This window comes from Tachypleus tridentatus, chromosome 13 (genome assembly GCF_004210375.1).
Source record: "Tachypleus tridentatus isolate NWPU-2018 chromosome 13, ASM421037v1, whole genome shotgun sequence".
NCBI lineage: Eukaryota > Metazoa > Arthropoda > Merostomata > Xiphosura > Limulidae > Tachypleus > Tachypleus tridentatus.
Window position 1 is genome coordinate 123,607,100 of NC_134837.1, and position 24,612 is coordinate 123,631,711.

Consider the following 24,612-nt stretch of genomic DNA (forward strand, 5'->3'; position numbering starts at 1 on the left):
CCCAAGAGTTGGCAGTGGGTGGTGATGACTAGCTGCCTTCCCCTTAGTCTTACACTGCTAAATTATGTACGACTAGCGCAGATGGCCATCGTGTAGCTTTGAGCAAAATTAGAAAAACAAAGATCCCTGACCTTCCAGTTTCCTGGAGAAATTGCTACTAGAACTTCTCGGTTTCCGCTTTGGGTAAAGGAAGTATGTAAAAGAAGATAAGCCAGGTCTATTGGTGCAACAAAAAAGCCCAACAGTGGAAACGTATTTCCACGTTTTTTTCCCACTGCCTAGAGTATACATGAGTTGCCGTCCGATCGAGAAGACAAAAGAAGAAACGACCACGTGATGTTATGACGTCACACTAGAAAGCTATACCTTCTTAAGATTTCGGCCTAAGTATATTTTTATTTATTTATCAATAATTGTGAACTTCATTACCTCACTACAGTTTCGGTCTAGGAACTTGTTTTTATAATTCGGTAAGTAAAACCCGATTCACGCTCCTAAAAGAAATAAAGACCTGATTTACACTGAGTAGTTTCATTTGATGGGAATCGAAGTTTTATTATGAATAACAGGACGGGCCTGTCATGGCCAGGTGGTTAAGGCACTCGACTCGTAATCTAAGGGTCGCTGGTTCGAATCTCCGACGCACCAAATATGCTCGCCCTTTCAGACATGGGGGCGTTATAATATACGGTCAATACCACTATTCGTTGGCTAGGTAGTAGCCCAAGCGTTGGCAGTGGGTGGTGATGACTAGCTGCCCTCCCTCTAGTCTTACACTGCTCTGCCTTCCCTCTAGTATTACACCGCTAAATTAGGGACGGCTAGCGCAGATAGTCCTCGTGTAGCTTTGCGCGAAATTCACACTTAGCGATTGACAAGAAATTTCTAAAATTAAGAACGGCGGTGATCAATACGTATTGCTAGTTTCACCATTGAATCTTTACTTACAAACATTTAACTTAAACTTGTCATCAAGTCTAGTACATTATCTTCAAAGGTCAACTACATGACCAAATAGATAGCATGGCAATGGGGTCACCATTAGGGCCTATATTTGCTGATATATTTCTTTGTTACGGGTTAGACATCTGTCCCCTTAAATACAAACCAGCTCTATTTCGAAGTTACGTTGTCAGTACTTGTTGAGTCTTTGTACTCTCAATTCACATCAAACAGTTTTTAAATTATTTGAATTCGAGACACCCTGACATTAATTTTACTCGTAAAACTGAAAAATAAAACAATGGTAAATTGCCTTTCCTTGTTATCCAAATCAACAAATTAGATATCCACTTCACAACACCCGTTTATTATAAATATATATATATATATATATACCTTTACATCCTCGGTTCGACAGTTGTATTCCAAATTATTTTAAAAGCAAACTTATTCTCAACCTTCTCGATAGATCATATAGCATCTGTTTTAACTACCTCACTCTTCATCACGTTACAGAATATTCTAATAAATAACAGCCATCCTTTGTACTTTGTTCCAGCACTAACACGCAAGTTTCTTTCTCACAAAGTTGAACTCTTCACCTCCCCTCCCATAAAACATACACCGTTGATATATACCCATTAAAATTGATTGTTCCTTTTTATAGGTAAGCAAAGTTTCATACTGAAATTACAAATTTAAGAATAACTACATATTTTTATCTACAAGTTCAACTACAAATGTCCCCCGCTGAGACAGCATTAAGTATACGGACTTACAATACTAAAATCAGCGGTTCGATTCTTCTCGGTGGACATAACAGTTAGCCCGATGTGGCTTTGCTATAAGAAAAAAACACTCAACTACAAATCATATTTAAATTACCTTTCAAAATACAAAACCTATTATCTATCCGTATGGCTGTAATAACACTTACATTGACCAAACTATATGAAAGTTACACCTGCGAAGATATTAAAATATCAAACAAAATTGGTAAAAAATCTATCAAATCCACCAGACTCCACATTTATCACACATAATGAAAACATTAACCAAATGTTTTGATTACGAATTTCAAAGTCATCTTATCTGGATTATACAATATGAAACTTTTAATTAAAGAAAGTTTATCTGTTAGAAATTAACTTCCAAATTAAAATAATAACACGGCTTCACTACAATTAATCTGTTCTAAATACTTGTACAATATCGTTGTATTCTATTATCTATTTATTTGATAGTTTATTAATTTATTTCATACTTTTATGGTTTGTTTTAATTATTTTTATAGAATGTTTAAACTGTATAATATGTCTGTAGCTAATAATTTATAATGTTTAATATAGCTTACTGAAGATAGAATATATATATATATTCTGAAACGTCCAAAAATAAAATGTTTATTATTGAACACACAGTGTCGCCCCCAGTGGCTCAGCGGCATGCCTACGGACTTACATGCTAAAATCCGGGTTTCGATACCCGTGGTGGGCAGAGCACAGATAGCCCATTGTATAGCTTTGTGCTTAATTCAAAACAACAACAACAACACACAGTGTCAAATGTTCGCTGTTGCTGCTGTCGTCCTGTTATTTATGGTTATACCTGATTTACATGTTTGCATGAAATAAAAACTTGTTTATGATGTTTACATAAAAATGCTAGTCTTTATTTACCATGGAAGATTTAAAAGTTCAATAAAGTTGGTCAAATAGGAAGTTAGGACATTCAAAAGGATCTATGAAAAGACATTTGCCTGAAAGCATCAAAATCAATAGTAAGTATTTTTAAAGTATATTAGGGGTAAACAAAAGGATTGGATGTGGATAGGACCCTTAGCGGATAATAAAAACAAACCTGATTCACATGTTAAAAGCAAATAAAGTCTTTATTCAAATCTTTTCCTAAAGTAAATAAAGAATCCATTAACGTGTTTACAGTATAAGTAGAACCGATTAACATGTTTAGAATTAAATAAATTAAATAAAGATTTAATTCACATGTTTACAGTAAATAAAGAACCGATAAACATGCTTACAGTGAATAAAGACACAATTAACTTGTTTACAATAAATAAAGACCTTATCCATACGTTTACAGTGAATAAAGACCTTATCCACATGTTTACAGCAGTTAAGAACCGATAAACATGCTTACAGAATAAATAAAACCGATGATGCTTACAGTGAATAAAGACCCAATTTACTTGTTTACAATAAATAATGACCTTATCCTTACGTTTGCAGTGAATAAAGACCTAAAAACATGTTTACAATAAATAATGACCTTATCCATACATTTGCAGTGAATAAAGACCTTATCCTTACGTTTGCAGTGAATAAAGACCTTATCCTTATTTGCAGTGAATAAAGACCTTATCTTTACGTTTACAGTGAATAAAGACCTTATCCTTACGTTTACAGTGAATAAAATACCAATTCCACATGCTTACAGTGAATAAAGACCCAATTAACTTGTTTACAATAAAGACCTTATCCTTACATTTACAGTGAATAAAAACCTTATCCTTACGTTTACAGTGAATAAAGACCTTATCCTTACGTTTACAGTGAATAAAATACCAATTCCACATGCTTACAGTGAATAAAGACCCAATTAACTTGTTTACAATAAATAAAGACCTTATATATACGTTTACAGTGAATAAAGACTTAAAAACATGTTTACAATAAAGAAAAACCTGATTCAATTGTTTAAAGTAAATAGAGACCTGATTAACCTGTTTACAGTAAATAGTATTATATACGTGTAGCAATATGACGAATCGTCTCGACACAAGGTAGATAGTGTAGCATATATGGTAAATACATTAGACAAAACACAATATTTACAACTACTAGGTAAATCAAGACAGCGCCTCCATCTCTTCCAACGTGGTAAGTTTAACATGGGTGAGGGAAACAAAACGTCTTTTTTTTGGAGCAAGACATTTCTAACGTTAAGTATAAAACGACGCTTTCACACTCAACGTAAGAGAAAGTAAAAAAAATTAAAATGTTACTGTGGGGTGGTGGTGGAAAATAATGACATCCAGGTAATCATTTTTTTTAATTTACTTTTGGTTTAATGTTTAATTTTCTCCAGGAGAAATACTTCCATAATTACGTTCTGGCTTTTCTGTTTTCTTTTGAGTTATAGACGTTTTCAGTTGTTGATGGTTAGTTTCTGGAAATAACATAGTTACAAGGATACCTGGAGAAATGAAAAGAAGAGAAAATAAATAAATATCTCAAACAGTACTGGTTACACTAATTGTTAATAAGCGATCAAAATGAGCATATTCAAATAAATTTGTCAGTAAGAAATTTTTAAAAAACGTTAGTTACAGTTATTATTATGTGTTTGTTCTCCTGTGAATTTCCCACCCAACGTTCTTGCAAGAAGGTAATAAATGAAAACTGAGAGTTCTTAAATAGAACTACAAACCTTACCTCAATAGTTCTTCCATACCCAATTTATTCCCTTTCTTTTGGGCCCGGCATGGCCAGGTGGTTAATGCACTCGACTCATCATCTGAGGGTCGTGGATTCGAATCCCCGTCACACCAAAAATGTTCGCCCTTTCAGCTATACGGGCGTTATAATGTTACAGTCAATCCCACTATCCGTAAGTAAAAAAGAGTAGCCCAAGAGTTGGCGGCGGGTGGTTATGACTAGCTGCCTTTCCTATAGTCTTATACTATTAAATTAGGGACAGCTAGCGCAAGTAGCCCTCGTGTAGCTTTGCGCGAAATCCAAACTAAACCATTTCTTTTGAAGATTTATTCAAATATAACATGGGCAATATAGATTCTGCGTTTGATAGATCTGTTAATTTCGAAAAATTCTTATTAAAAGAATTATTTTAATTAAAATACACAAAAACTTAGATACTTGTCAAAATATGATGATTTATCTCAACCTTACCTAATCCATAAAAGCGACTGAGAAAGCATTTTTCCAATTAAATCAGTCCAGCCTGTAGTTAGTTTTAAATATAATAAACCTATAAGCCATCTTATCTTCAAATTATAAAGAGAATTCACTGAAGAATTTAATCCAACATATATGTTGACAAATTCTCTTGTTACCGTGGTAATGATTTCACCGACGTTTTTCATAATCATATAGTTACAGGTAATTTGGTAGATATCAAAGATAAGGAAGTAAAATTCTAAATTTAGAATTATGTAAAAATGTAAAATATGAAAAGATTTGGAAAAAATTGATAATTATATTATTAAAATAAGCAAAACAAATTTTATTACCCTCCATGCTTCCTTTTCGAGTGGAAATTATGTTTTATTAATTCAATAAAAATCGATGCAGAACTTTAAATTTATCTTGATATACAAAAGATATTTCTTTCAGGGTTTTTAAAAATATAATAAAAGAAATTCAAGAACAGTTTATTATTACCCATATTGATACTGTAAATTTTGGAAGTGTGTGTGAAAAAAACATTTACACACAAATTTTAATAATAAAATTAATTAAATACATAATAAATTAAAATAAGATTAATTACATAAATAAAAATAAATTAAGTATATTTAGAGAAAGTATTTTTAAAGAAAAACATTATTACTAATTTAACGAAAGCCATTAAAAATGGAATATACTTACAGATTTTTCTTGTTTTAACTTTCCATTTTTGTATGCAATTCAAAATATTGCACAATAATGTTGTTAAGATTCGTTACCAGTCATTTAAATACAGTAATAAGTTTGTCTCTATTGTAGTAAATTTTATTCTAGATGTGTTCTTTGAAAAAATACTATTATTAAGTAATCTGAATAATTACTTCTTTAATTATTAAAAATAGCATTCTAGTTTCGGAATGTTGACATAATTTAAATTACTTAAAAACAGCTAATTCTGTTTCTGTGTATGATTTTACTACACTGTATACTAAAATATATTTAAGGAATTTAACGAGGGTATTCAGTGACTTGTTCGATAATTTTGCAAGAACAGAAATTATTATTACAAAATTTAAATTTACTAAAATTAAATCATGGAAAATATCTTATGGAGACAGTAGAGGACGTTAGGTACTTAGGTTTATAATTAGCTGACTTTTGTAAGGTCTGGCATGGCCAAGCGCGTAAGGCGTGCGACTCGTAATCCATAGGTCGCGAGTTCGCGCCCACGTCGCGCTAAACATGCTCGCCCTCCCAGCCGTGGGGGTGTATAATGTGACGGTCAATCCCACTATTCATTGGTAAAAGAGTAGCCCAAAAGTTTGCGGTGGGTGGTGATGACTAGCTGCCTTCCCTCTAGTCTTACACTGCAAAATTAGGGACGGCTAGCACAGATAGCCCTCGAGTACCTTTGTGCGAAGTTCCAAAAAACAAACAAACAAACAAAAAACAGACTTTTGTAAAATATAATTTTATTCAGTGTACCGGAACGGAAAGACCACCTTCAAAAAGTGTTATACCTGAATAAATCTTTAAAAGAAATGGAGGAGTTTCGGTGTTTAAGAGTTATTGTGCTAAGCTTGTAGTTTCATTTAAAATATTTTTAAGAGGGTAAGCTAGAAATTTCATGTAATAGAAATTTCTAGGATGGTTTCATTTCTACTTTAAATACTACAAGGGTAACTGTCTTCTCACAAGTAGCTATTGACAGTAGGAGTTGAGACGTTTTAGGAGTAACCACTCATCTGTGAACCATATTAATATTTTGTGATAGCTGACAAGTTTACCACCAGCGATTGGATACTGTCCGATATGTGGCATAACGTATTCGTAATGTGAGGGTTGCGGTTTCGAATCCCCATCACATCAAACATGCTCACCCCTTTCAGCTGTGGGGACGTTATAATGTTACGATCAATCCCACTATTCATTGGTAACCGAGAAACTCACGAGATGGCGGTGGGTGGTGATGACTAGCCGTTCTCGTCTTATACTGCTAAATTACGGACGGCTAGCTCAGATAGCCCTCGTGTAGCTTTGCGCGAAATTCAAAAACAAACAAACAAAACCTCGTTGACAACCAAGACTGACAAGGGTATTTCTACTAATGTTTATTATACGCGCATCTTCGCGCGCACACACACACACACACACACACACGTATATATACAGTTTTATTAAATAAAAAAGGTAAAGGACATTGAATAATTAAATGACCTCAAGCACAAAACCACTTTTGAAGTATTTGGAAACAACCCAGATTAAAAACTTCTAATTAGTTTTCTTTAAAAGTTTCTTACTGACAAATTTGGTACGAGTGTAAGATCAGCATTTGTTACAATACTGCAAGTACATGTTCCGTGTAGAGTAGAGCACATGCAGGTGTCATTTAGAATACAAAACGAGTAAGATTTATTTGAAGTACAACAACTACAGTTTTATTTATAGTACGACACGTGTAAGCTTCGTTCTGCATGATTTTGTTTTACCACTGATAGTAAAATTTCAGTAAGGAAGAATAGTAAGTTATAAATTATATCACCATAAACTACCCACCTATAGAAGAGAAAACTGCCATTATACAAAACATTCCAAACCATCCTAAAATTGGTATTAATTCAGTGAAGATGACAGGCCACACGATACTTGACATACCCTAGTTTGAGACAAAAAAATATCATCAACCAATGTAACAATGAAAATAATTTGTCTAACATAAATGTTTTGTATTTCGTGTAGGATTAAATGATATGAAATTAGTAGGAATAAAAGAACAACAATCCTAGCATCTCGGTTGAATACTCCAAATATCATAGTTAACACAGTTAGATGGTCCTTTCATAAAAGACGTTGGGTACAAGTTTCATCAAAATATCTTGTGATTTACGTGGCCATATTATATATGGCACACATACTAGTAGTGAAAATGAAAGAACGCCATTTTTATAGTGAAAATGTTAACAAATTAATTATACATATTATCATTCTAATAAAATGCTCTTTGATAAACCACTATAGAAACTGCTTGTAATGGAATTCGAGATAAATATTTTCATGACTAAAAATATCTTTAGATTTTGTTTATTAAAAGGACATCAACTCATATATGTGTTCTGCAGTGGGTTAGGCTTAGTTAAGGAGTTATTCTATTACTCTAGCTCCCATGGTCTTACCGCCATAAATATAACCATTCCAAAGATAATTACAGTGTACTTGGTTCCAAACACTTCAGAAATGACAGCTGGGACACAAACAAAACAGATTGGAAAGGTGACGTACAAACCACAAACCCATATCAGAAACATCACTTTACCCCCGATAGATGTCGCAACCAGCGTAAATAATAACACCGTCTTCATTCCGAACAAAATTAAAACAGTTGACTGTAAAAAAGGAAAGAAACAAACAAAAACACTATAATTAAAATGTACTTATTAATTTGTCAGTGAAACGCAACAAATTACATTAATCTTGACAACGAATAAAAATTACAATTAGAAAGAAAACAAATGTACAAGAAACTCGTTTTGGGTTTACAAACTTACTGCACTCTTAGGTTTTTCTTTCAAAATAATTTAAGAAGGCAAAATTTGTGAAAGACTTAAATACAATCTTAATTTTTCTATACTCCTTATATTCTGACTGATTCAGAAAACACCACAATTTGGCAGGGGCACTGAACATGCTCGATGGAGTGCATACTTATTTAGAGGAAATTTTGGAAGAGGTAACCGAAATTTAATTGCATTTAGTACTACTACTACTACTACATACAATCGTGCATTAATTATTAAATAAAACCACAGTATATTATTATAAAATATCCAAGTTACAGAAATTTTCCCTTTTGTATTTCCTAACTGCGTTTCTGTTAAGACATAATTGGTGACAGAGTCACAACCCATTATTTGGGGTCACTGGAGCAAATCCTGTTATCGAAGATGATCGTACATTCCTAAGGGAGAATGTCATAGTCAAACCGGTGGAAAATACCTTTACTTGTGAGGCGTAAGCTAACTGCCTTCCCTCTAGCGGTATTACTTCAACATTAGGGACGAGAGTTTGGTGAAAAATTACAGTAATGGTTCATTTATTGCTTAGGAAGGGCTGGCTACCTGTGAATAGAGCTCTAAACAGTCATTTTAACACTACATATATGAAGGTATGCAACTGAAGGTATTGTTCCTTATCGGTAAATGATAAACGCCTTATTTATGTACTGAAAGACTTAAACACAATCCTAATTTTTCTACACTCCTTATATTCTGACTGATTCAGAAAACACCACAAATTACTCGCTATAATTTTTTTATCGGTGAAACCCCCCAAAAAAACACACAACAAAACAAACAAAAACACACCCTTTAGGCTTTGTTTGGTTACGCTGCCATCAAATAGAATAATCAGACCCTTCCTTCTGCGTCGACCTGTCACACCTTTTTCAATATTTGTTAATACATGTACTTCTCTCTTACGTTGACGACCACATTAGTTATATCCAACAGTGTATTACATTACGTTGTTTTTGACACAAATATTTGTAGATCACTTCTTAATAAAATATTTTGTTTATTTTTCACCGTGGAATGATATTACGTATATGGATTGGGTTTTAACGGTTCATATTGAATCTACTGGACCGCTATAAACGCCAGAAAAATTGTGATCCTTACGGGACAGAGGAGGACTGTTTTCTTTTGCATTTTATTATTCTATGTTCTTTGTTGCATTATTTGATTAAATAAAAATTATATGGTGTACTACTACAATTAGTACGAAAACGTAGTGTTCAGAGAGTTACAGATTTTTAAAGACTTTATACATTCAGTATTTTTTAAATTTAAATACAGTACATATATCTTTCCAAAATTTGGCAGTCTTTCAGTTAACATTATGTATTTCACATCCAAAAAATGCATATTTTTGAGTAAAGTATTTTTAATAAACTAAAATTAAGATGTGTCCATTAATACACAGAGTATTTGTTTTGATTATTTCGTGTACAAAGTAATTTATGTTAAGATTAAAAATACTTTTCCTCATCTCAAAAACCTCAAATTTCCTTTCTGTAATACTTAAAACCCCTTAATATATAATGCAAACTTTTTCAGTGTTATTAGTTGATTTATCTACTCTACCTGTGTGCAGGATTGGTTAATTTGACCGACCTCGTAACCACACACACACAAAACGAGATAAATATAAAGTACCTGTTATTTTTAATTTTTATAACGACCTAAAATTGCAAGACAAAAGTGCATTCGTTTATCCCATGCAGCTTTAAGATCATAACAGTATATATTTATTTATAATTAAATGTTATTCTTTTATTGCCCTTTGAGCCTTGTATAACTACCATCTGCACCATTATGAGATGTAAATCACTCGGGGAACCTACAGTTCACGTTATGTTATCGAATAGCATTACCTTCAAATTACTCGTATGCATGCCTCGTGAAAAATATTTTAATGATATTACTATTATTACTTACTTTACCTAATCTAATTGCAAATAACATAAGAATCCATATTTTACACATTTAGTCACTTTTATAATAATAAATAAAGGATAAACACGAAAAACAAGAAGTAAACTATTTACCCAATGTTCATTTTTTCTTGCTATCGATTTTCGATGACAATTAACCCGATTTTCTTATACTAATGACAATAATGCATTGAATGATCTTTATTAAATTAAACAATGTACCAAAAAACATGAATAATAGCATGTAAAAAGCAGACAATTTCCTCTAACTCAACATTTATATGACTTTCTAACCATGCTACAAGAGTCATTGCAAATACATCAAAGCTAGTCGTTAAATTTCCCATTGGAATCAAATCTGTATTATAAGTGAAACTGACGCTTAACTGTTTAGAACATAACATTATACATCTAGATGAAAATCTTGACTTTCTATTGGTTATAGGTAATATATAATTAAACGTAAGAGAGGACTATTAACAAATCCTGAAAGAGAGGATGTGACAGAATGGATTATGATTTTCTATTTGATAATTTTGTAGCCAAACAGAAGTGAAGGCTATAAAAATTATAGTTCATTTGAGCAATGATGAATTTATAGTGAGTAATTTATGCTTTGTACTTTTTGGAAGGGGTGGTGAATAAAGTAGAAAAGACATCTAAAGAAAACGTGTCACATTTGGAGAACTTATGACCTTTTTAAAACATTGCCTTGTAGATTTAAGAACTTAAAACTTACATACTATTAAAATATGGATGATTAGTTAAGATTTTATGCTTTTAGTTGATATAACAAACAAAAATTAGTTAAATAAAATTTGGAATGTAAGACACTGAGACTGTGTCAGGCGCAGTAAAGGATACCCGGGGCTAGAGGGTTAAAACAGCAATAAAAGACTTTACAACTGAGCCGCCTCTCAAGTTTAAGTTTATCTGTACTTTATTTTCGCTTTTAATTTGTATTTGTCATATATATTTTTATAACAGAATATTTAACCTTTTTTACACTAGGTGAAGTGCTTGTCTGTTTGAAGAGTAAGAAAACCAAACCAAACTCATTTCTAACAAAAGATATGAACTTGTGCTTCTATTTTATTTCTTAACATAATAAACATCTAAAGTGAAATAAAAATATATAAAAGTACCAACACTGAAAAGAAAGGCATGCTGTTTTCAAGAAGTTTAACAATAGTGGTTACATAGTTTATTTTAATGCTGGGGGATATACAGCACTGGTAGTGTTTCCGAAATTATATACGATGGCATAAAATACAAACGACATCCAAATTAGGAAGCCTTCAATGGCTCAGTTGAAAGTAAGGCTTAACACTTTCAAAATCGGGTTTAAATATTTGCAGCGAGGGAGAACATAGACAGCCCGTTGTGTAGCTTTGCATACAACAACAAACAGATTAGAAGTGAAGCCAAAAATGTATATGCTAAAATTGGAAGCTATTTAACTTTTTCAATAATAATGGAAAGTATTATTTTCACACATTACAAAATATTTTTTGAAATAAATATTTTGGATGTCCTCTAAACTTTTGCTTTATGACCATAAACTCACCTTGTAAGAACTTTTCTGTTGAATTAGGCCTATCAAGACTCTACTAACTGCGTGAAACACGCAAGACACAGAACCAACAGTAGCTAGAAACTTGTCGTCCTGAATTAATGATTGACCAAATATCTAGACAAGATATTTTAAAAAAATATTTCAGTAAACTCCTAAAACTTTAAGGTCTATATGCACCCCTAAAATAATTAGTGATATGACTTGAAATAATTATACTGTTTCGGTTTAAACATTTTTCTGTAAACTGTGTTACATGAGGGCGATTATCTAACAAAGTCATGGACCAACAAGCAATTCAATGAAAAAGAAAAACCGAGTAAAATGTCAATTGTTTTGTTATTATATATTCTAGGGTTAATACAGATTTATATAAATTTGGAATTTTTATTTAATTTCTGTACTATTCATTCATTCATAAGTGTTTTATTGTAAATGTTAATTACAAATGTAATACGATGAACAAGCGTATACGGATTACTACATTTCTTTAAAATTTATTTTATGACATAACAAAGTTTAGGGACAACAAGGGATCTATTGGTCAATCTAGGCTGTTCATTCCTCTAAATAAATTAACACCATGGAAGAAACCTTCAAATCCAGCCATTATCATTAATTTGATCATCAAGCTTTCTCTTAAAAACTCAATTAAATTTACCGCCTCTACAACGCCCAAAGGCCAATCGTCCCTATAGAAAAGTAAAACTGTCTTAGCTAAAGAGAGTTTCTACCTTTCCTAAAGCTACATCTGTTTCCTCTAATTCTAGTTTTTTAACTTTTACATAAGAAACAAGATGATGTATCAACACAGTCGATTCGCTTATCAACCTGAAACACTTTTTTTTAAAGATAAAACAATTTCAGAGAACTTAATCTCTCCTCATATGACAATCCTTCCCTTCCAGATACCATTTAAGTAACCTTCCTCTGAACAATTTCCAACAATTTAGTGTCCTTCATAAAGTAAGAAGCCCAAAACTGAACACAATACTCCAAATGTGGCATAACTAATGACCTATACAATGAAATTATAATATTTTTATACTTGTATGCAGTTTTTATATACATACAACCAGTGATGACGAGAAAACCCACTTGTAGAGGAAAATATATATGTAAAAACTGCTGGTTTGGGTTGAGAAAATTTTTTATGTAGAGGAGCGAACAACGTTTCGACCATCTTCGGTCATCGTCAGGTTCACATAATACAGAAGATAAAACTTAACTGGTTTACTAAAGATAACAAGGAAATTAGGATTAAATGCTACAAGTTTTAAGGAGTTTGACTAATAGATGGAATGGAGGTTTACAAAACTACAAGAAAACTTGGAACCTGGTTGTTAAGAAAGTTAGGAAACCCAAAAGCACCTCTAAGAAACACTTGGCTTGTGATGTTAAAAAGAACAGCAAATATTGTTTTTAAGTATAGGCAAGCAACTCTTAAAAAAGGAACTGAGTACTTACGGATGGTGATGGTGGTTTTGTTGAAAAGTAACAGATGTTCAAGTTTAAATGTTTTCTTCCCTTTTTTTACATAAAAAGATATTAGCAATATTCTTTACCATTAACATTCTACTGAAAACTATCCGAAACAGTTAGAAATCAATCCAATGGCTGCAAGTAGAAAGAATGGAACATTAAGCACTAAGACCAGACAAGGTTTTCCTAGGGTTTGAAAGGATCAGATATTGGAAAACAACTGGCAGACATGACAATTTGAGAGTTGTTTATGTTACTCCTGTTTCAAAAGGATGTGATCAGAGCTGATCTGCAGTGGGAGAAAATTCTAGATTGTGATAAAAAGAAGTTTCACAAAATTATTTTATGAAATATGACTCCATAAAAGAAAGCCAACAGTGTTTAGACATTTGCCTTTTCTCATTTCAATTAATGATATTGATACAGGTATAATTAATAAATTAAGTTTGACAAGTATTTGGCAAATGATCTTTAGTTGCAACATGTGCAAGTTAATGCATTTTGATTATTATAAATTAGATTGTATGTTTAATAATAGATGGGAACCCACTCAATAACATGAGTAAAGAAACAGCACGTGAACCTGACGATTACTGTTGGCTGTTCGCTCTTCTACATAGAAAATTTTCTCAACCCAAACCAGCCGATTTTACATATATATATATACATACATACATACAACCAGAAACGCTATTTGCTCTTCCACTACCAACATCATATTGTTTAGATGGCTTAAGAGTATACCAAGATTCCCCTCTTTCATAATGGTCCCCTAACGTCAGTTTACTTTATAAGTATTAGATAATACTAAATGTGACGTCACATACCTTATAGAATGTGTTTACAAACGTTAGTGAGTGAAAAGAACAGACAGCTGTTATTACTAGCAGATAGAATTGCTTAGACTTGAGGGCTTCTTGTGGGGTTACTGCAAACTCTTTAGACTCAACCAATTCTGGTCTTGGCGAGTTCTCATTGGTCACTTCCTTGGTATCCACAGTGTTCTCTAATCCTTTCTGGTCCAGGTTAGAAGAAGTCAAACTTTCTTGACAGTTTGGTTTGATTGTTTTAAGGTCGACAGCGTCAGGTTCATTAGAGTTCTGCAATTATAAAGTTTACTTCCATCAAACTTTTGTTCGATTGAAAATAGATATTGTATTTCGATCGATTACTTGTTGCAACAAACACAAATTACAGTTATATGCACAAACACCTGTAACAAAAGTGACAATAAACTTATAAACAACGACGGATATCGAAAGTAAACACTCCTGAACAACGTTTTAACCGGTAACACCAACAACTAGTATCTAGAGTAAAAACTCTCCTGAACAAAGTGTTAACTGTTAACACCAACAACTGGTATCTAGAGTAAACTCTCCTAAACAAGATTTTAATTATTAACACCAACAACTGGTATCTAAAGTAAACTTTCCTGAAGAAGGTTTTAACTGTTAACTTATGAAATTATTTTCGTTTTACTAATTGTTAACAACGATAACAAGTTTATTTCATTTCATCAGCTACTGATTAACTGATAAAAGAGTCAAAACGAACTATGGGTTTCTTCACACTGAATGAAAACAAACACACGAACAATAAGTTGTTTATTTATTTGTAATAACCACTGAGTTCTTCGGTGAGACAGCAGTGGATTTAAGTAGTTAGCTACAATCCCGACAGTGAAGAAAACATTACAGCCCAATGTGGTTTTGTTCTTTAGAACAAACCAATCTAACCTACCTCATTTCCCCGAGACTTGGGTTCACTGTAAAGTAACAAACCCACAAATAAAAAGCAGCCGTGCACTCCTGCTGTCAATAAAAACACTGAAGGGATTGCGTCTAAAATATCAGGATCATCGAAGTATCTAAAACACAAATATATCGAAGATAAAATATTAAAATGTGAAAATTGGTTGATGAAACAAATATATGAATATATTAATTGAATAAACTATATGAATTAACCAACCAGAATAAAATATATTTTTTCCCTCAGTATAACATACGTATCAAATTTATGATATTTGGTAACAAGATTGGTACACAAAACTTTTTTTCTTAAAAGAAATATATTTTAATATACAAACAACGATACAGTTTACGATAATGGTTAACAGAAATAATTATTTATATAAAAAAGCTTTACCAAATTTCAAACAAAATTAAGTTTTCTATCTGGTGTAAAACTGAATAGCCTTTCGATGGACCACGAGGAGTAAATTTATTTTGTGTTATTGATATTCGCTTAACGGATTGGCTGGCCTCACGCCGTTTAGCAGATCACTTTTCATTGAGGCGGATATCTAATGTCCTCGAAGAAACGCTAATGTCGAATGTTAATTCACTGAACTTAAACGGTGTTTAATGTTCGAAATCTATAAGCGTTTCTGATCAATTATCTGTAGCTTTCCTATAAATAAACGTTTATCAGAGTTGTAGTTTCCAATGTTTATAGTGTACTAACTGGAACAAGCCGACAGTATTATGAAAACTGTCTCTCTGCTAATCTGTTTACAAACTTGAAGCGAAGTTTTCGCAAGTTCAGTTGGGAAAAATGTAAAACATACACTGTTTATTTTTACACTCTAGAATATTCTACAAATATAGAGAACAGGCAGGAATTTCGCAACACATATTTAACAACATAAGTTAGACACATTTATAAATATAACTAAAACAGCCATCGATATTAAAATTGTTTTGTTTGTTTGTTTTTGAATTTAGCTCAAAGGTACTCAAGGGTTATCTGCGCTAGCCTTCCCTAATTTAGCAGTGTAAGACTAGAGGGAAGGCAGCTAGTCATCACCACCCACCGCAAACTTTTGGGCTACTCTTTTACCAACGAATAGTGGGATTGACCGTCACAGTACAACGCCCCCACGGCTGAAAGGGCGAGCATGTTTGATGCGACGGGGATTTGAACCCGCAACCCTCGGATTACGAGTCGAACGCCTTAACCCACCTGGCTATGACGGGGCTGATATTAAAATAAATGCATAATAGGAAACACCTTACGATGGCACTTTCCAAAGGTTTCCAAATAATTATTGCGCTGAAAAATCACCATATCGGATTTCTAAGCGAGAAACCGACCATTCACAGTAATAGTTACGATATATCAACTGCATATACACTAATAATATGCTAAAACATTGCTAATATTTCTGGTATTACAATTCAAATATTTCTAAAACTTTAAATATTTATCTACTGCATACCTATATCCACCTTATCACGTCAGCAAGTCTACATGTCAGTTGACAGACGCGTGTGTTTTCTTATAGCAAAGCCACATCGGGCTATCTGCTGCATCCACAGAGGGGAATCGAGCCTCTAATTTTAACGTTGTAAATCCAAGGATTTACCGCCGTCCTAGCGGTAGACGTCGGACAGTGCCATCTCTACGAACTTACAACGCTAGAAACCGAGTTTCGATAGGCGTGGTATGAAAAGTACAGACAGTCCCCTCTGTAGCGTTTTACTTAATTACCAACTAAAGGTAGAGCATATACTTTAAGGAAGCATAACACAAGAAGTAAAGAAACGAGAGTATTAAAAATTATTAATTTTAGAATGAAGTAAGGATCATGCTATACATATGTGTAAAAGTAATGAAACAAGAATGAAAACTACGGCCACACATTTATAAAATTTAATTCTTACTTTGCTGTAAGAAAACACACACAATTTAATCCTTACTTTGCTGTAAGAAAACACACACAATTTAATCCTTACTTTGCTGTAAGAAAACACACACAATTTAATCCTTACTTTGCTATAAGAAAACACACACAATTTAATCCTTACTTTGCTATAAGAAAACACACACCATTTAATCCTTACTTTGCTATAAGAAAACACACACCATTTAATCCTTACTTTGCTATAAGAAAACACACACCATTTAATCCTTACTTTGCTATAAGAAAACACACACCATTTAATCCTTACTTTGCTATAAGAAAACACACACAATTCTAGCTTTATTATTTTTTATAGCAGGACGTCTACTTCATTTTAAAATTCATCATTTTTAAAAAACTTTTTTAAAGCCTGTTTCTACCTGCCAAATGCCAAAAACGGGGTTTCTAAATCTGCGATGGGCAGAAGACAGGTAGCCCACTATATAGCTATGTTCTTCACAACACACAAGTAAACAACTAGCAGTTTAAACTACTAATGCCATTAGTGTTTAAACTGTAATAACTGTTTGTAATTTTTCCGTTATCCACCAAAAAGTGCATTGTAGTAGAGAAACAGAAAGATCAGAAAATTATATGATTCGCTACCAGCTTCAAAGAGGACTTTGGTTTTACTGGATCGAAGTCGTCAATAATGTTTAGCAGAACCCTAAGAAATTAATTTATTTCTGTTTCAACGTTTGCTACAGCTACTTTTACCTGAATGCCTGACTTCAAATACGATACATTTCATCAGAAACTATTGTATGCCTTACACACTCATGACATTTAACAGAAATTGTCTAACCCACAAACAAACTTACAGAATTTTTTGTCTAATTGTTCGAGTAACCGAATAGTAAATATCACCAAACTTATTTTCTGAAAAACTCATAAACTCACTGTTTATCAAGTAAATTCTCATTGAATCTTCACACATACTAATTATTCATACTTACATTGTACTTTACTTTTTCCAAATTGCACTACGTTTCTAGATTCATAAACTATCATGGTATTCTTTCTATATCTTACGTCATCTCCATTATTAGCTCCTTCTAGCAAACCATTGTATTGTAACATTGGAAATAATATAATGATGGAAGTTGAACAACAACCTGCTCCTTTTTCACAAGTGATGAGTAAAAAACTTAACATACATTTTACATATTGTATTAACTGTCCCTTAATTGGAAAACCTATTTACCCAACAATACAGTGATGAGTACAAATATAACTATACAAGAAATCCTAGGAAATCGTGTCCAACTTTTTATTTTATTTATCTTTTGATAGACTTACCCATCAGACGTAGGATTCAGGTTATTAGGGTTGACAAAAAACGTCTGTACGTTGTTCATTAAAACAGGGCAAGCAGCAAATCCCGATGCAACCACTCCTGTCGCTAAGCTTTTTTTCTCTGGAAACCACTGAAGAAAAACAACTTTAAAACACTACGTGTTTCATTTGAACAGAGAAAAAAGTAAATGCTGTTAAAAGTCTTCGTTTAGTTTATATATATATATATATAGGCATACCTCTTTGTATCCACATCAATCACACTTGAACGTTTATAAATTTGTGAATAGACAGCATGAGCTAAGTTTAAGTAATAATAACACTACCAATTTTTAATCAGAAAATCTTAAATAATGGTTCATGTTTTAAAATATATAGGCGAGCCTACAACAAATGAAAAAAACATACAAAAACCCCAATGCGTGAAGTATCTTGTGATTTTAAAAATAAATTGTACATAGCTTTTCATTTGGAAGTTAAAATATTTACATATTGCTATACATAAAATGAATACGCTCTTACCTCTATAGCTGTGACTACAGGTAGCCCATAAACACATACTAATCCGAATGAATGAAATGCACCATATACTATAATCGTAGCTGCTAGGCTTGTCTTTATGCTCCAGTGCGTCGCAACGATTGCCCCTCTGCCGTTGTAAACCACAAATTTTAATTAAATACAACTATTAAAAACATATTCTAACCTTAAAATTTTTGTAAAAATCTTTAGATAATGCGTCACAAAATATGTATATATAAACTAATAACAGAAAATCTAGCAACATAAAACAACAAAATATCTTTTGTTTGTGTGTTTTTGATGCTTAAATAAGAGAAATATCTTATGCTATTGTATCTTTAGTAAATCTTCCAGTTGTACACATAATGATTTTGCCACATAATATATTCTCATTAATATTCTAATTAGATAATAAAAGAAAAAAAAAGGAATTTAGCTTCAATTTCACAGTGTTTAAAATCTAAATGAATTATGGGAATCTTACATAAAACAGCACGAGCCAAAGATCATGGCTTTACGTCGTCCAACCTGAAGACCTAACCAGCCTCCAAAATGGATAAATGATATACCAACGTGAAACGTGTACAATACCCAACTGACTTGTTCTTTGGTTACTGTTTCGTCAACTCGGTTTTTCAGGTACGATGTTAAGTACGGATTTATGTTACCGAAAGTAACGAAACTACCAAGTCCGAAATGGATCAGAAAGCATCCAAATACAGACACATACGGCCGAATTTTCATGTTCTCTATAGGGTCAGAGGTTGGAAAAAGATTACTGCAATATACATATATATAAAATTCACAATTCTTTAAGATGAAGATTTATAATAATTAATACGATTAAATTTTTTCTTTGAACGCACATACACCTGTACTAATTTTACAATAATAAATCATCCTACCTATAATTTAAAATTCAATATTTTTATACAAAATGCTACACACAGAGGTATCTACACATAGCCGACCGTAATTTTAAACCGGATGGAGAACATCACATCAACAACACCCACCGCCAGTTCTTTCAGTACCCTTTTCTAATCGAAAAGCCATCAGTGAGACTGTGGTGTCACTTTTATTTTAACATAGTCGCGGCACCGTGGCACGAACATGGAACCATACGTTGACAGCTCGAGCATGTTTACAATTAGACTACACCCGAATCCCTTTTTTGTCAACCACAACATTTAGTTTCTTTAGTTATATTGTTTGAATACTAAATATATTAGTAATCATATAAGTTCACCGGCGAAACTTTCTTGAGCCGACCACTTGAAATTCTCGTTCCGTATCTCTCAGGGTCTTTTAAGAAATTTGCAACAGTAGTTTTACTACGCCCAGTCTCACCAGCGATGGCACGTTGAAAGAAACCTTGCTTTTGCAGCTTGACAATTCTGCCACGTTCAAACTCTGTCAACTTTTTAGTCCGTGCCATGTTTTTACCCAAAGTAACACAGGAGGTGTCAGTGGGAGATGTTGACAACGTTAATGCTTGAACACAAATGACTAAATTTCGTTACGTGTTTACCGATTAACGCTTAGTTTCAGTACGGTCTTAAACCTTTGACCAGCTAATATTTAGGCTAATTTTATAGTGTTCTCTATTAAATGCTAAAAAAGTTTCTTATTTTTATTTTCCCTTTTCTTATTTTCGTCTTTCGAAGCTCTACTCAAATAAGTGGTTGAGTCTAACAACGCAAAATGTATATTTTTTCTTCATGTTCATTGGCCTTAAGATTTTTGCCAGCAGTGTATTTGACATGTTGCAAATGTTGCACAAAATTTTCTTCTATCCTTTTAATAACAAATTTTGTTCTTTAACAATTATTATTTTTTTGTGTAACAATTTTAGAGAGTAAATTTTCTGTTTCGTAAGTGATACTATTTGTAAACATTGTTTTTTACATTTTGTTTGAAATTCTCAATAATAAAAGTAAGTATAATATCACTATTACTTTTTAAATTTTTAATGATTAATAGATTGTACTTGACATTTCGGCTTACACTTTTATCAAGGGTCTACGAATGTCAGAGGTTACCAAACCGATTTTAAAAGACAATAACCGAAAAAAATACGTGTGCAACAAAATACGAGAAAAGTGTACATGACACAAATATCGTTGAACAGTGTTAAGTCGTTGATCATTAAAACAGAGAAAATAATAATAATAACAAATATAGATAAAATTAAAATTATAAAATTAATAATAATAATAAAATGTTAAAGGGGTTAGGCATTGCACCTATTATTGTTTGTTTGTTTGTTTTTGAAATACGCACAAAGCTACTCGAGGGCTATCTGTGCTAGCCGTCCCTAATTTAGCAGTGTAAGACTAGAGGGAAGGCAGCTAATCATCACCACCCACCGCCAACTCTTGGGCTACTCTTATACCAACGAATAGTGGGATTAACCATCACATTATAACGCCCCCACGGCTGAAAGGGCGAGCATGTTTGGCGCGACGGGGATGCGGATCCGCGACCCTCAGATTACGAGTCGCAAGCCTTAACACGCTTGGCCATGCCGGGCCTGCACCTATTAATGGGAGAATGTCTGGACTGAATCGAAAGTGATTAGTTATATTTTCTCTCTGGAAAATTGTCACAACTTTCTACAATTTTGATTATATAAGTTCAAGTAAGTACTGTTTAACATCTTTATTGTGGCACGAATGTGTTCTCTGAAACGATCATGTGCGTGGCCAAACACCGTACACACGTAAATTTATAGACTGTTTTTAAGTGTGCAGGATAGAAGATAGTAGCTTTGTTTGAAATTCAAAACAAACCATAATTCTTAAGCGTTCAGGACTTCTCTACGATATTCGTCTTTACCCAACACTTTTTTCTTATTTATACACATTGTCGTTATTAAAGGCTGAACGAGTGAGTACACCCTTCAGGTTCCGAACAGATTTTTGTATGATTTTGATATTCAAACCAGATCTTGTAATCACTTGGTGAAGGAGATTATTTAAAGGATGATCTACGAAAGACATAACAGATGAACAAGTGTCTTATGTGCTAGTTTCTTTTTTTGACGTTATTTGTTAATATTTTGTGAGTCAAAACTGCGAAATGTCTTAGTTGTGTGACTGTCCAGGTAGCTATACAACGACAGTAACGTTTGATCCTGACTTGTGTTTTACCGTTCATAGGGTTGTAGATTTTCTTAATTCTGTTAGTTGACCAATAATGACACCTCGTTTTGTAGCTGGTGGATGATGTGAGTTATAATGTAGAATAATAGGTTTAACACATGGTTTAGAATATATCGAAGTAACAAACTTGCTGTTTGCTGTAGTGACCATGGATAAAGAAAGGGTATAGATTTCTGGCCATTTTCGGTGGGAATAAGTGAGTACTATGTTGGAGTATTGATTATTAGGAAATTCAACCAATTACATAAGAGAAGGGAGTACACGATTCCTTCTATCCGAAATATCGTCGACACATCTGTTCCATTTAGTTGGTTGAAGATTAGTTTCAAAATTGCACTGAGTAAAACACGATGATTCAAAGAAATTGACGACAGCCATGTTATTTCCATAACGATGCTTTTCTTTCGTCTGTAGAGAGTTGAATCATATTTAAAGCAATTGTTGCTGAGAATAAATTCGAGAAAATTTTCAGTAACTTCTCTAAGAATATCTATGGTAGTATAACAGCTGGTCGATCTAAAAATATTCATAACCGATTTTATACATTCTTCTATAGGAAAGAAAGGATACATAAAAACAACATCAAGAGTGAAGAAGATGATGTTCGAACTTATATGTAAATAATCTCTGATTAACCTATTGAGAAAATATCAGGAATCACTTTTGATTCATTATGACGAGAAACACATTTAAAGTAAAACACTGTTCAACTGTACTTGTATCACGTAAAATTTTTCTGTTATATTGTTGTGGTATATTTTGTTTTTGGTCAATGTCATTAAAAATTAGTTTGCTAACTTGTGACGTTCATAGACCTTTCATAAAGGCGTAAACCGAAACGTCAGGTACTAGTCAATTAATATTTTGTGCTCAAGTTCGTCAGTTTTACATAAAAGTAAGTATAAGTTTACGGAAAAATATGTTAACGAGAGAGGTAGACTAGCAGACAGACACTTAGGCTAATAGATACAAAGGCAGAGAAAAAATAAAAATAAGGATAGTTTGTTTGTTATTTAATTTCGCGCAAAGCTACACGAGGGCTATCTAAGCTAGCCGTTCCTAATTTAGCAGTGTAAGACTAGAGGGAAGGCAGCTAGTCATCACCACCCACTGCCAACTCTTGGGATACTCTTTTGACAAGGAATAGACTAGGATGTTTGGTGCGATGGGAATTCAAACCCGTAACTCTCAGATTATGAGTCGAGCGTTTTAACCAGCTGGCCATGTCGGGCCAAGGATAGATAAAATAGAAAGATGTTTAAACGTACATATAAATACGCAGTTTTACATGTGTGTGTGTGTGTGTGTGTGTGTGTGGAGAGAAATTATGTTTAAAACTATCTGAAAAGGTTTAACCCTTACCTGAAAACAGCGAGCCACCGTATGAAGAGAAGCAACTTTAGATCTTTAACAGAAAGTTTCACTATTTCAGAATATGAGCCAGATGGCTAAATGTAAGTGGTTATGTTTTGAATCTACTTGAGAATCCACAGCCAATCACTGTTTAGCTAGAAGTGAACAATAGAACTACATGTAGTTGTAAACATTTATTTTACCGCATGCCTTTTCAAGATTTGAAATATTCACGTGGTCAGAGACGTTAGCAACGCTATTCTTAATGAATCTAAATAAAAAAAGTAATCAAATAATAACCTGTGTTAACTTTTTCTGAGAAATATGATACTCCTCACTTCAATCCCTAAACTAATTGAGAACATTTGTGTATATGTACAATATGTACATATAAAACACATTCACGTCTCCGGCATGGCCAAGCGTGTTAAGGCGTGCGACTGGTAATTTGAGCGTCGCCGGTTTGCATCCCTGTCGCGCCAAACATGCTCGCCCTTTCAGCCATTGGGACGTTATAATGTAACGGTCAATCCCACTATTCGTTGGTAAAAGAAAAGTCCAAGAGTTGGCGGTGGGTGGTGATGACTAGCTGCCTTCCCTCTAGTCTTACACTACTAAATTAGGGACGGCTATCACAGATAGGCCTCGAGTAGCTTTGTGCAAAATTTAAAAAAACAAAACAAAACAAAAAAACGTCTCCAATTTACCATGCCAGTTTTATATAAGAAATAAAAACTCCTTCGCCCTTTATATAATGTCACCGTAAATACAACTTCATAAAAAAATACCTACTTGAGGTATTCGGGATTGGCTATATTCACAATGTTTGTTTCGTTATCGAGTACGAATATTACTATTAGTCAATACTGTCATAACAAGCAGTTTCTCCTAGCAATTATAAAACGATGTTACGAAGTATATATGCAAAAACGGCTCGTTTGGGTTGAGAAAATATTTTACGTAGAAGAGCGAACAACGTTTCGGCCTTCTTCGGTCATCGTCAGGTTCACAAAGAAAGAGGTAACTGACTGGAAGCTGACCACATGTTTGGAAGGGGTTGTATAACTGAGTGTCGGAATGTAGAGGGTGGGCTTAGATGTTTGAATATATAATTTTCTATTATTTATTTTATTATATTTAATATAGGTATAAAGGCGTTCATTTATATTGGTTTATTT

General features: G+C 33.1%; 1 protein-coding gene across 3 annotated transcripts; it reads right to left on the reverse strand.

The window, feature by feature from the left end:
• Positions 1 to 1,352: 1,352 nt before the first annotated feature.
• Positions 1,353 to 23,511, reverse strand: LOC143240091 (apicoplast pyruvate carrier 1-like). 3 transcript variants are annotated; one of them, XR_013021568.1, is made up of 11 exons: positions 23,444 to 23,511; positions 19,402 to 19,666; positions 18,918 to 19,044; positions 18,399 to 18,526; positions 15,155 to 15,281; positions 14,239 to 14,511; positions 11,924 to 12,046; positions 8,042 to 8,251; positions 7,425 to 7,524; positions 3,467 to 4,158; positions 1,353 to 3,436 (listed from the first exon to the last, which is right to left on the reverse strand). XR_013021568.1 is itself a non-coding variant. In XM_076481943.1 (10 exons), the coding sequence occupies exons 2-10, from the start codon at positions 19,659 to 19,661 to the stop codon at positions 4,037 to 4,039; spliced, it is 1,437 nt and encodes a 478-aa protein (XP_076338058.1). In that variant the 5' UTR covers positions 19,662 to 19,666; positions 23,444 to 23,511; the 3' UTR covers positions 1,353 to 4,036. The 3 variants fall into 3 exon arrangements, 2 of the variants coding, with proteins under 2 accessions (XP_076338058.1, XP_076338057.1); XM_076481943.1 differs by having other exon boundaries at positions 1,353 to 4,158; positions 8,075 to 8,251; XM_076481942.1 differs by having other exon boundaries at positions 1,353 to 4,158.
• Positions 23,512 to 24,612: the final 1,101 nt, after the last annotated feature.

Excerpts from the sequence above, each read along its gene's own strand:
- LOC143240091 (XM_076481942.1), bottom strand. The coding sequence starts at position 19,661 with ATGAAAATTCGGCCGTATGTGTCTGTATTTGGATGCTTTCTGATCCAT. Across the intron at positions 18,527-18,917 it reads CTGTAGTCACAGCTATAGAG|TGGTTTCCAGAGAAAAAAAG; the intron begins GTAAGAGCGTAT and ends GTTTTTCTTCAG. Across the intron at positions 4,159-7,424 it reads GGCAGTTTTCTCTTCTATAG|GTATCCTTGTAACTATGTTA; the intron begins GTGGGTAGTTTA and ends TCATTTCTCCAG.